This window comes from Helobdella robusta (assembly GCF_000326865.2).
Source record: "Helobdella robusta unplaced genomic scaffold HELROscaffold_27, whole genome shotgun sequence".
NCBI classification, from domain to species: domain Eukaryota; kingdom Metazoa; phylum Annelida; class Clitellata; order Rhynchobdellida; family Glossiphoniidae; genus Helobdella; species Helobdella robusta.
Genome location: NW_008704392.1, coordinates 780,716 through 794,893, shown reverse-complemented (window position 1 = coordinate 794,893; position 14,178 = coordinate 780,716). Strand labels below are relative to the sequence as shown.

The 14,178-nt window shown below is 32.5% G+C and overlaps 2 protein-coding genes across 2 annotated transcripts; one reads left to right on the top strand and one right to left on the bottom strand.

Moving 5' to 3' along the window:
• Positions 1 to 1,951: 1,951 nt before the first annotated feature.
• On the bottom strand, positions 1,952 to 12,400 carry HELRODRAFT_192002 (hypothetical protein; the record flags this gene model as incomplete). The annotated part of the gene is made up of 19 exons (XM_009020240.1): positions 1,952 to 2,257; positions 2,514 to 2,614; positions 2,871 to 3,131; positions 3,626 to 3,732; positions 4,105 to 4,298; positions 4,530 to 4,795; positions 5,404 to 5,435; positions 5,533 to 6,027; positions 7,178 to 7,325; positions 7,674 to 7,789; positions 8,434 to 8,525; positions 8,792 to 9,176; positions 9,278 to 9,374; positions 9,443 to 9,535; positions 9,836 to 10,025; positions 10,885 to 10,987; positions 11,311 to 11,416; positions 11,777 to 11,883; positions 12,335 to 12,400. The coding sequence occupies 19 exons, from the start codon at positions 12,398 to 12,400 to the stop codon at positions 2,187 to 2,189; spliced, it is 3,030 nt and encodes a 1,009-aa protein (XP_009018488.1). The 3' UTR covers positions 1,952 to 2,186.
• Positions 12,401 to 13,177: 777 nt separating this feature from the next.
• Positions 13,178 to 13,860, top strand: HELRODRAFT_173627 (hypothetical protein; the record flags this gene model as incomplete). The annotated part of the gene is made up of 4 exons (XM_009020239.1): positions 13,178 to 13,195; positions 13,251 to 13,541; positions 13,663 to 13,664; positions 13,731 to 13,860. 4 exons carry the CDS (start codon positions 13,178 to 13,180, stop codon positions 13,858 to 13,860), a joined length of 441 nt encoding a protein of 146 aa, XP_009018487.1.
• Between the last annotated feature and the right edge of the window lie 318 nt (positions 13,861 to 14,178).

Genomic DNA, 14,178 nt, shown 5'->3' with positions numbered 1-14,178 from the left:
CATGACGATGAGTAAAACAATAATAATAATAATAATAAACAATATTAATAATAAACAATAATATTAATAAACAACAATAATAAACAATAATAATAATAATAAACAATAATAATAATAATAAACAATAATAATAATAAATAATAATAATAATAAACAGTAATAATAATAATAAACAGTAATAATAATAATAAACAGTAATAATAATAGCAACAAGAGGAGCTAAAATGACTTAATGGCAATTAAACGAGGCCCGAGCATGGACGCCATTCATCTGTCGGACTGCCTAATCGCAAAGAATCATAAACATAAACAAAGAAATATAAACATAAACAAAGAACCATAAACATAAACAAAGAAACATAAACAAACATACATAAGAAAACAAACATACATGAGCAAGCAAACATAAACAAACAAACAAAAACATGAAAAAAATAAACAGAAACAAACAAGCATAAACATGAACAAGCAAACAAAAGCATGAACAAACAAACATAGACATGAACAAACACAGACAAACATAAATATAAACAAAGGCTAAAAAAAGCTTAGAAAAACCCATTCACTACTTAAAGCAACAACAGAAACTTAAACAGTAAAACCGTCACCATAGATATAGAAATACAAACATAAACAAAGAAACTATAAGCAGAACAGCATAAACCAAAAAAATGTTGGCAAACCAGCATCATCAAAACAATAGACATACAATATGGACAGCCGATAAGCCAAAAAAACGACAATAATAACAACAATGGCGACAATATAAACGTCATCATGAATATAACGTCATAAATATGAACAACAACAACAACAACAACAAGTCACAATAATAATAATAAGCAACAATAACAGCAACAAAAATAACCAGAGAAATTATGATATCAGTATTCTATAACAGTACGTTTGCAAAATGAAAGGCGGGACACACACACACACAAACACACATACAAACACACACACACACACTCATTTGTATATATTCTCAATGAAAAATCAATATCATAGTGTGCATATACGTATGTGTGTGTGGGTATTCATATGAACAACGTGACGTTTTTCCATCGATTTTTGTGTTAATATTATAAAGATAATAATAATAATATTATTATTATACTAAAATAACAAGTAGTTATATTAATACAACCAAATACAAAACACTCTCTCTCTGTCCCATCTCTCTCACACATCATCTTTCATATCTTTCACTCTTTCGTTTTCATCTCTCACTTTTTCTTTCTTCCTCTCTTTCTCGATTTATAATTTATCATCAATGAACGAACCAAAGTACGAACAATCAATCAATTAACCAACCAATCATCAATCAATCAGTTTGTAAAACACTATTTCCGCGATGTTCAACAGCGCTCCTCAGTGAATTTTGCAAACAGATGGGTCTTGAGATCCGCTCTGAGCTTCGTAAGTGATGGAGAAGTAGTCAGAGAAGGAGGTAGAGAGTTCCAGAGAAAATGGCCATTAAAAGCAAATGCAGATTTAGAAAAAAGAGTGTTCAACACGAGTTAAGAAGAAGTGAGAACATGAAGACGACTAACGAAGTAACAAGAAGGAGAAGAGTAGGATCGTCAAGAAAAGGCAAAAGTTTTTTTATTCTACGTAGATGAAGGTAAGAACTTCTAGCAACACTGTTAATCTGAGAAGAAGAGACATGCTAGAATCAAAGATAAAGCCTAGACTACGAAACTTGTGAACGAACCAACCGACGAACAAACCAACGAACGAGTTTCTTTTTGGGGGAAAAATGTCAGCGAGGAACAGACAGATGACGCTAAAAACCGAATAATAATAATAATAATAATAATAGCAACAGAAATAATAATAATAGCAATAACAAAAAAATACCCGAAATACAAAAATTGTAGGGAAAGCATTTCTTGAAAGTTTGAACGCTCCGAGCAGGATGTTTATTATTATTTATTTTTAACTGTTAATAATAATAATATAATAATAATAATATAATAATAATGATATAAATATAATAATAATAATAACATTAACAATAGATAGTTCGAAACGACAAAAATATGCGACACTCATCAGATAAATTCGGAATTATTGCCATCAAAATCCTCATAATAATCATAGTAATAATAATAACAATAATAAACAACAACAATAATAATAATAAATAATAATAAAAATAATAATAATTATTATAATTATTTTTATTATTGTTGTTGTTGTCCTCTGTTATGCTGCAAGTCAACGCAAGTCGATAGGGTAAAAGCCAGGGACTCCACTGTTGAGAAAATTATTATTATTATTATTATTATTTAAAAATGATCATCATCATAATAATTGTCATCATCATCATCATCATTATTATCATCATCATCAGGACATTCGTTACCACCATCATCATCATCATCATTATCATCATCATCATTATAACTTTTATCTACGTCATCATCATCATTAAAAGTTCAACTACTATCGATATTATCACCATCATCATCATCATCATCGTCATCATCCAAATCATTATCATGACTCACGGTGAGGGAAAGAACCCCTGGTGACGACTTTGTTAATCATTGAGGACAGAAACTGGACGCATCTGGCGAATTCGCACTCCAGACTCTCCACTTCTGAAAAACTTTTCACGAAAAAATTATCTTTTTATATTAGAACTAGTAGAGATCAATCAATCGATCAATCAATCAATCAATCAATCAATCAATCAATCAATCAATCAATCAATCAATCAATCAATCAATCAATCAATCAATCAATCAATCAATCAATCAATCAATCAATCAATCAATCAATCAATCAACTAATCAATCAATCAATCAGCCGACAGCCAACCACCCAAACAACCAATCAATCAACCAATCAATCAATCAACTTACTCTACATACTTAACGCCTTGAGACGTATCATCCACTTTTATATCATCATCACTGCTATCTCTATGCATATTTTTCGCAGCAAACTTACTACCACTACTATTATCAAGAATATCATTACTATTATTATTATTATTGTTATTATTATTATTATTATTATTAATATGAATGACGGAGTTCCAGATTTGTGAGAATCTTATAGCGATTTTTAAAATCTTCATAATCATCTCCTTGATGAATTCGACTTTTTTGTGCAGCATGCACCTAAGAACGATTAGTTGGTTGATTGGTTGGTTGGTGGTTGACAAGTTGGTTGATTGGTTGGTTGGTTAATTGGTAGGTTTATTGGTTGACAAGTTGGTTGATTGGTTGGTTGATTGAATGATTAGCTGATTGATCGGTTGACTGGTTGATAAGTTGGTTGATTGGTTGATAAGTTGGTTGATTGGTTGATAAGTTGGTTGATTGGTTGGTTGAATGACTAAATGATGGTTAAATTTGATGAATAATTGATTAATTGATTGAGTGATTTTACATTTAGTTTTTTTATGGTATACAAATTTGTTATTTAATTCATATTATAAAGCTTAATAAATCAGTAACTAAATAAATATAAAAATGAATGAATGAATGAATGAATGAATGAATGAATGAATGAACGAATGAACGAACGAACGAATGAATGAATGAATGAATGAATGAATGAATGAATGAATGAGCGAATGAATGAATCATTAAATCATGATCATCTCTACTACCTTTCCAATAGCGTCTTAACGTACTGCCTATGGCAAGATATGAAATGATTGAAATCGTTTGATTGGTCGAAATGACATTGAAATTCCAAACCAACTAAATGTAGAATCTAATTGGATGTTGAAAATCAAAAATCGAATGTCATTGGCTGACGATAACTGAAGGATAGTTTTGATTGGATGATGGCAACTGAATGAAGAATGAATTTGATTGGCTATATAAAAAAAAGGGAATTGAAGAATGAATTTGATTGGTTGTAAGAATGAAAAAAAAAAATAAGTCGAAGAACGAATTTGATTGGATGGTCATAATCACGTTCATCATCGACGTCGTCTACAACAACAACAACAACAACAACAACAACAACAACAACAACAACAACAACAACAACAACAACAACAACAACAACAACAACAACAGCGACGACAACAACAACAGCGACGACAACAACAACAAATACAACATCATCACATCAACAAACCCTTGTCATAATGTAATCATGAATATTGCTGGCAAAATGTAGGAGCCTCATCTTGAATATGAACATAGAGTGGGATGGTGATGATGTTGTTGTTGTTGTGGCTGATGTAGTGGCTGTTGTTGCGTTTCTGTCGGAGGCGGAAGTCACGTGGTTTAACGATGACGTCGAGATGTTTTCAAAGTTTTTAGGTAAATCTGAAGTTGAGAATTATACTCATCTAAATATCATCATCATCATCCCTTCAACATCATAATCATCACTTCAACATCGTCATCATCACTCCAACACCGTCATAATCACCATCATTTCAACATCATCGTCACCATCATTTCAACATCGTCATCACATCAACATCATCATCATCACTTCAACATCCTCATCATCATCATCACTTCAACATCCTCATCATCATCATCCTCACCAACCGCCAAATCTCAACTTCTGTAGCGAGTAGAGGGCCCACTTGATCTGCATAATAAATTGAAAAATTCTATTATAAGCTGTGACGTCATCGGAATTGATGATGAGGCAGCAGGGCCAGGGCAGGCTGTACTTCAAGTGCATGGTCTCGAAATATTTTATCGAACTGTAATCGTCGTCGTCGTCATCGCTGTTGTTGTTGTTGTCGTAGTTGTTGTGGTCGCAGTTGTTGTTGTTGTTAGTTTTGTTGGCAACTCTACTAACGGTCCATCTGTTTGGGACATAAAGAATCAACAGAACAATTAGTTAATTAATTAATTAATTGGTTATATCAATTATAGAGATTTATATCAATCAATCAATCAATCAATCAATCAATCAATCAATCAATCAATCAATCAATCAATCAATCAATCAATCAATCCGTAAATCAATCAACTAATCAACTAATTATTCAAGCAATCAACCAATCAAACAACCAATCAACCAACCAGCCAGCCAGCCAACCAATCAATCCACCAACCAACCTAGATACATGAGAATCGGTACTAGCGTCGCTGTATAAAGCTTCGTGCAACAAAAACTCAATGTGGCCTATCTCTTTGAGTTCATTGTCCTTTCTTTCCATCTGATCAATCAATCAATCAATCAATCAATCATCCATTCATTTTTTCGTTTTTTTTTCACAGACAACTTCATCAGCAAATAAAAAACTAAATCAATATTTGTTCATTTGATCAATCAATCAATCACACTCATTCAATCAATCATTCATTTAGTGATTCATTCATTCTATCATTCATTCAATCATTCTATCAATCGAGCAACCAGCCAACCAACCAATTAACCTTATCAAATAATGACGAACAGAAGTCGAACATAACCCTACCAGACTCCATCAAATAACAATTCTGAATAATAAAAATCATAATAATAATAATAATAATAATAATAATAATAATAATAATAATGACAATTATGACATCATAATCGTCATCACAAACAGACCCTGATCGCTTTGAAGTGTGAGTCGAGCTTGAAATTGTGCTTGAGCGTTAGTATGAGTTTGTTGGAGACGCTTTTATATCTATGCTCTATAAGCTGGTATATCGTTTTGTTTAGTTTGATTTCTATGTTGCCTATGTCTAATTTGTTGTTGTTGTTGATGTTGTCGATGTTGTTGATGTTGTTGTTGATGTTGTTGTTTTTTTTAGCGTCATCATTAACGTCATCTTCATCGTCAGAAAATTGAAATGAGTTCATTACAATCTTTCTTAAGAAATCGTCACAATCGAGTAAATAACTTTTGGCGGCAAATTTGAATGACGAATCATATGTTTGTTGTTGTTGTTGTTTCTGATGTTGTTGTTGATGTTGTTGAGGCTGAAGCTGTTGCAGTAGCAGCTGTTGTTGCTGCAGTTGGTGTCGCCAATGTATTTGCGGCTCTTGTATGAGCTGCTGTCTCTTTGTTCTTTGCTCTCGTTGATAACTTAAATGTCTTTGCTGACGTCGGTGTAGGAAGTTTGTTTTGAAAAGTTGATGTTGTTGTTGATGTTGTGGTTGTTGATGATGTTGTGGTTGTTGTTGCTGATGTTGTTGTTGATGTTGTTGTCGAGTTGACTTATCACCTAACTGCAGCAATCTAATTATTAAATGAAAAATTTGGGTTGCTAACGCGTGTGTGTATGTGTGTGGGTGTGTGTTTTTATGCGTATCATCATCATCATCATCATCATCAACAACAACAACAACAACAATACCATCTCTACAATTATTATCTTCAACATCATCACCACCATCATCAGTTCATATGTATGATAAATATCACAGTAGATACTTTTTTAAAAACTTGTCGACATCATCAACATCATCATCTTTAGTTGCTGTTTCGATGCGTCTGCCATCACTACCATCATCACCATCATCATCATTATCATCGCCAAAGTTACCGACAACATCATCATCATCATCACCACCATGACGACGATGCGTTCGTATGCATTCGCAATATAGTTGGTAGAACGATTTCATTGCTGCTGTTTTTGATGATGATGATGATGACGACGATGATGACGTCATTGCTGACGTTTTTGTTCTGTCATCGTTCTTATCATTATTTCTATCACCATCACCATCACCATCATCATCATTATTATTGTTATTATTATTATTGTTGTTGTTGTTGTTCAGTAGACAGTTGCACGTCTCGAGCAATTTGATAGATTTTCCAATAGTCAGAATTTCCTTCGAGACCGGATGCAAGAAATTCTTTTTTCCACGTTGTCTTGGCTGTATTTAGAGGTTTTTTGGCGGGAAGGGGGCGGAGAAAAGTTAATGATAATTATATTATTATGACTGTAATTATTATTATTATGGTTGTAATTATTATCATTGTTATTATTATTACAAATATTCATTTTATGATGGTCTTTTCATCCTATAGATAGTGTCACGAAATTTGCACTAACTGCGAATTACTACAACTACTACAATTACTATTTCTGCCGCTACTACTACTACTACTACTACTACTACTACTACTACTATTACTACTACTACTAATAATAATAATAATAATAATGATAATAATAACAATAATATTAATATTATAATATGTGGTAAGAATTTAGGCTGAAATAACACTCACACTCACATGATGGTGATGATGAAGAGGATTGCTACTATTACCATGACTTCCCTCATCATCATCGTTATCATCATCAGCGTCATCGTCGTCATCATCATCAAGAATTAAACATTCATCCCAAAACGTTTCATCCATCGCACTCCATTTGGGACCTCTGGGAAAGATGATGATGATGGTGGTGGTGATGATGACTATGATGATGGAGGTGGTGATGATTATGATGATTATGGTGATAGTGGTGATGATGATGACGATGATGGTGATGATGATTGTGATAGTGACCGTAAAGATGATATAAACCACTAAGGTGATGATGACCTTTAAGGTGATGATGATGATGACCTTTAAGGTGATGATGATGATGACCTTTAAGGTGATGATGATGATGACCTTTAAGATGATGATGACCTTTAAGATGATGATCACGATAATAGTGATGAGGATGGTGACGATAATTAGAAAGATTAAAAACTTCAGAAAAAACCAAAAAACCAAAACAAACTTTCGGATGAAAAACTCGCCATAGATATCATAGAGTACGCCCTTATTGAACCAAACGTCTATTATATCTATGGTCGGCCGGCTTATGGCAAGCCAAAAATCTATAACTAGATTCATCTGCGTGTGGAATTGTAACAATAACAACAAAAATGATAAATAACAATAACAATAATAATAACAATTATAATAATGATAATAATAATAATAATAATAATAATAATAATAATAATAATAATGGAACTAGCATCTTCACAGCAGCCTAACTGGTCCAATTCTAACAGCTTTGAATAGACAACATTAAGCAGATGAGTGACTAACTTCGAAGATGATGATGATGACGACGACGATGATGATGACAGTGGTGGTGGTTTTGATGATGATGATGAAGGAGGTTTTGATGATGATGATGAAGGAGGTTTTGATGATGATGATGATGAAGGCGACGACGTTGAGTCACGTGGCGATGATGATAAGTGACGTAATGGTGGCGGTGATGATGACGATGATGATACAGGTAATGATGATGATGGTAGAGGTAATGATGATGATGACGTTGATGATGATGATGACGACATGAGATAAGCTCCGCTATATAACGATGCCGTTAATGAGATAAATGACGCCCCAGAACTTGAATCCAATAAAGACGACGATGATGATGATGATGACGATGGTGTACCTAGTGATGATGACGATGATGAGAGTAATGATAATGATGATGATAACGACGACGACGATGATGATGATATCAATTTCTTGACGACGCCCTCGAATAAGAAGTGATAGATGATGGAGATTTGCTTCAGGTGCTTCATCAACCTGAAAGCTACATTCACTAATGTTGTGGTTCCCTCTGTCGATCATTGTGAATGAATGAATGAATGAATGAATAAATGAATAAGTGAATGAATGAGTGATTGAATAAGTGATTGAATGAGTGATTGAATGAGTGAATGAATAAGTGATTGAATAAATGATTGAATGAGTGAATGAATGAATGAATGAACGAACAAACAAACGAACAAACAAACAAACGAACAAACAAACAAACAAACGAACAAACAAACAAACGAACGAACGAACAAACGAACGAACAAACAAACGAACGAACAAATAAACCTTGCATTAATGTTTCCTTCTCAAGAACCACCAGGACTGATTGAAATCCCCTCAACCACTTGGCAGTAACTTCAGCAAGAGCTTGATGCGTCTGTGTCGCGGGCACCAAAGAATACAAATTCCGCTCTTTCATCGACACCATAGACAATTTAAAATCAGTTTTGTTGTTTATATTATTGCCTGTTGTGTTTTGGTTGCAATTAGAAACAGCTAGATCCGACTGATTAATGAAGATGGCGTCAGATCTATTAGTGTAACTGGAGTCCAATGGATTAGTGTGATTGGGGTCCAGACGATTTGTGAATATGGCGTCGCAGTATGCTCTCAAATGGACGATCATCGAACCGTATGTAGACAGATCGTTGAGGATTTTGTGTAGAGATTTCTAGAATTGGGTTAAAAATGAATCTATGTCATCATCACCATCATCATCTTCACCATCACCATCTTCTTCATCGTCATGATTATCATCGTCATCATCAAAACCTCGGCAAGATGGGCGATTATGACGTCACTGTTACGTTTGAATCTGCAACCATTCCATTTGAAGACAAACAACTGCTGGCTATTTCCGCTAAGCATCCTATTATTATTATTATTATTATTATTATCATCATCATCATTACCGTTGCAATCATTATCACAACCTACCATAATGTCTCTCTGATAACTTGGTATTCGGATAGCAGGTACTGCTTCATTGTATGACTTACCAATGATGATTCTTCTTGTATGTAAGCATTCCTGTATGTTTGTATGTATGTATGCGTATGTATGTTTGTTTGCATGTTTGTATGTATATGTATGTATGTTTGTGTGTATGTATGTATGTCTGTATGTATGTATATATGTATGTATGTATGCATGTATGTATGTATATATGTATGTATGTGTATGTATGTATGTTTGTTTGTTTGTATGTTGGTTGGTGTGTATGTTTGTTTGTATGTGGGTGTGTATGTATAGGTAAAACCAAAAATATCACAGAATACAAACAAACAAGTTACACACACCAGGATACAAAGGAATACAGAAAAAAAATACCAAATGGAGAAAAATCTAGAACGATTCTTTAGTACTTTTGAGTCGGGAGTGCCGTATTTGGCGATGTAATTACGCCAAACATCGTCCCTGCCAGACTTCCAGTACGGGTGAGTGACATTTTTTTCGAGCCATATTTTGCAAAATTTGAAAACGTCGCCCTTAAATTCAGATTCACTCTTAGACTTTGAAACTGTTTTTATTCTTTTGGACTGATCGCTATATAGGTCACCATCATCGTCATCATCGTTACCATTATCATCATCATCATCCTTGATATCATTATCATCATCCTTGATATCATTATCATCATCCTTGATATCATTATCATCATCCTTGATATCATTATCATCATCCTTGATATCATTATCATCATCCTTGATATCATTATCATCATCCTTGATATCCTTGATATCATTTTCAATCAAATTTGCTGAACTTTGAGCATCATTGACGTCGTCGTCATCGTCATCATCTGTCTGAAATAAATTAATAAATAAATGAATATATGAACGCGCACGCGCACACACACACACCAGACACACACACGCGCGCGCGCGCACACACACACACACACATATACGATGAGAAACATACAGATTTCAAAAATTTCATAATACTGCATACATTCAATATACATACAACCACACACACACACATACATATATACATACAAACAAACAAATCAACAAACAAACAAATCAACAAACAAACGAACAAACAAACAAAAGAACAAACAAACTAACAAAATCACTGTCAGCATATCTTGGAATGAAATAGTCATCATCATCATCCAGTAAATATTTTTTCCAGTCAAATTTTTTTAACTCCACTGGAAATTAACGAATTAATTAATTAATTACCGAATGAACGAATGAAAGAATGAATGAACATACATGAATGAACATAAAAGAATAACGTTTCAGTTGATCTACAGGAATGAACTTAAACAACAACTACAATAAAAAATTAACAATAAAAAGAATAAATAAATAAATAATAATAATCATAATTAGTATTATAATAAACAACATAAATAATAATAGACGGACGTTTTTGTTTTTGTATCGCGTTGGGAATGAACAGAGCGTAGACGCTCGTCGGACTGGATGCTAACAAGAGGAGCACACTGAGAATGCTGTACTGTGCTGCAGACTTTTAAAATTATGGAAAATAATTATGGAAAATAATTATGGAAAATAATTATGTAAAATAATTATGGAAAATAATTATGGAATAATAATAAAAATAATAACTATAATAATAACCGCAACAACAATAATAATAATAATAATATAATAATGATGATAGTGACGATGGTAGAGTCAATATGATATCATTCTTTTTTGAAAAATATATAGGAGATAGCTTGATGTATAGTCAGGTCAGGTTTAGAAGTTAAGAGAATAATTGAATAACAACAATAAACATTTATTATTATCATTATTATTATCGTTATTATTATTATCATAAAAAACCTTTTCTTTGCCATCGTACAAGGGCATGGATAAATATCTAGCTGTGACTTTTTTGAAATAATCAGCCTTCGTCGTCAAACCGTGGATGACAAACTTTTTATAAATTCTGAATATTTTAAATAAAATATTTCATTATAATATTACTGCAGGTGTAATCACCACTACTACTACTACAACTACTACTACTATAAATTGTACTAATGCTGATATTAATACCACTGCAGTTGCTATTGCTATTACTATGGCCATCAATACAGCTAGCTACACTGCTGGTGCTGCTACTACTTTGGCCACCAATACAACTAGCTACACCGCAGCTTCTGCTGCTGTTACTACCACTGCTTCTGCTAGTCACTAAGAATAAAAAACACTAATATTAATATAACAACTACTACTACTGCAGCCACTGCAGTTACTACTGCTACTGCTGCTACTACTACTAGTAAAAATAAAAATAATACCTTACCCATCCAGTGACCTTTCAACTTTACTCTCATCTGTCTCTAGAAATTTGTGAAATTTGAAATTGGAAAGTGCAAAGTTAAGGCAGAGATCAAAATTTTCAGTATTAACCTGTAGTGTTGATTAGTAAAAACTGATTATTATTTAAATTTTAAATTAAATATAAAAAAATAAATAAATAATATACAATATAATATATTTTATTAATAAAATAATTAATAAAGGATAGTGAGTATCTTAATATAATATTATCACAAAAATAAAATGTATGGATATGTATATTATCTAGTATATAGTTTACTTTACATACACACATATATATATAATTATAATTGTGATTTTTTGTTGAATAAACTCATTATTGAATTGAATTATAATTGTAATTATATATTATATATTAATAATTTATATAAAATAAATAAATATAAACTTATTTTTATTAATTTTTAAATTTAAAAATTCCCCCTTTGGCCTTTAGCAATAACTAATATAAAAAAAATGCCTAATAAACTAATAAATTAATCCTCTAATTTTTAAAAATTTGAAAAATTGCACTCCTCACCTGGCCGCTAGCAATCGAATTAATTAGTGATTTAACATCATCTTCAATAGCAATCCAACGCGCCATTATTTTGATTGCTATGGTTTAAAAGTGTGGAAATAGGGATGTGGTGTTGTATAGTTAGCGTCGGTATTATAGCCGGATTGAATGTTAAAAGAACGATTAGTTACGGGTTTGTTAGAAGTTTCTTTTTTTTGATTATATCATATCACCTCATAAGGGCATATACACATACACATGCAACGCATACAAACACACTCATCTGCACAAACACAATACACACATACATCAATCAAACAAACAAATTATTAAATAATGATAGAAATATACACATCAAAAATTACTCCTTTATATTATTTAAATAATAAATTCATGCTTGTAAATCAATTAAAAGAGATAGCATTACAAAATTCAGATAACAATTTATAGAGATATGTAAAAAGTTAAACTCATGACAGATCGCGCATGAAACTTTCAAAGTAACTGTGGGATCAATTGTATAATTATCATCACCATAATCACCATAAAAATCATCCGTATCGTCGTCGTCATCTGTCTCATCTTTTCCTTCTTCTTGACTATCCGGATGGGGAGTGACTTTGTTTAAAAAGTTTCGGCGTTTAATGGTTATTATTCCGGAAGTGTTTGCCGGAAGTATCTTGAACTTCCGGTTAACTAAGTGCTCTTTGTCCAGCGGTTCTGTGTCCACTGAAGAAAAAATTATTTGATTGCAATTATTTTATTAACTTTGATTAAAACGTAATTATCATATAATTCAATAAGATAGCATTAATATTAATTCATTGATAATATAATATTAATGATAATGATAACATTACGACGATGACGATAATGATAAAAGTGATAATATCGCTACAACCACTACTACCATTACTACTGCTGCTGCTGATTCTAGAGCTTCTTCAGCTGCTACTCATGCCGCTACTCCTGCCACTACTACTGCTTCTGCCTGCTATCTGTTGCTACCACTATTACTTCTTCTACTACTACTAATGATTATAATAAAAAGAACAAGAACAAGAAGAAGAACAAGAAGAATAAGAAAAACAAGAAGAAGAAGAAGAAGAAGAAGATGAAGAACAAGAACAAGAACAAGAACAAGAACAAGAAGAACAAGAACAAGAAGAACAAGAACAAGAACAAGAAGAGGAAGAAGAAACCCACGGCAAATGCAGCTGTCGTCGTGGTGTGTGAAACAGTCCGCATCAACTTCACTGCAATTAAACTTCACTCTATCTGGAGTTGTGAAAATTAAAACATGTTGGTAGTTAGTTACGAGATCAATGCATTTACAACATTGGTGTCAGAAGTGAGATTTTTGATAGATTTAAAACTTCCTACAATGAAGAATGTCATCATTAGAAGAACTCGATAGATCTTATCTGAGAGGAGAACTCGACTCAAAAGGATCAAGGGCAGCTTTGGTCTATTGTGGGGTTCCTAGCGAAGAAAAGTCAGGTTTGATGCGAAGTCGTAGATGTGATTCATTTAATTATTTGGATTAGTTTATTGTTTTGTTACTGTTGGTTTTCTAATTAGCACTCAAAAAAGTTTGCGATTGAGTTGTGTTCATCTATCGGAAATCGGAACCTACGGATGAATGAACTCTTGACGATCGTTGGAAGCTACACCACTGGTGTTGGAAAGATAGAGATAATTGAAGTAATAACATCGGTGATGGTAGTTCAAGGGATTTACAACAGTATTATATTAATTAATTGTTATTATGGTTATTATGGTCACATAATAATAAATGTATAATAATAATAATAATAATAATTTTTTTTCACACCACATATGGATGTTCGATTGTTGCAGAATAG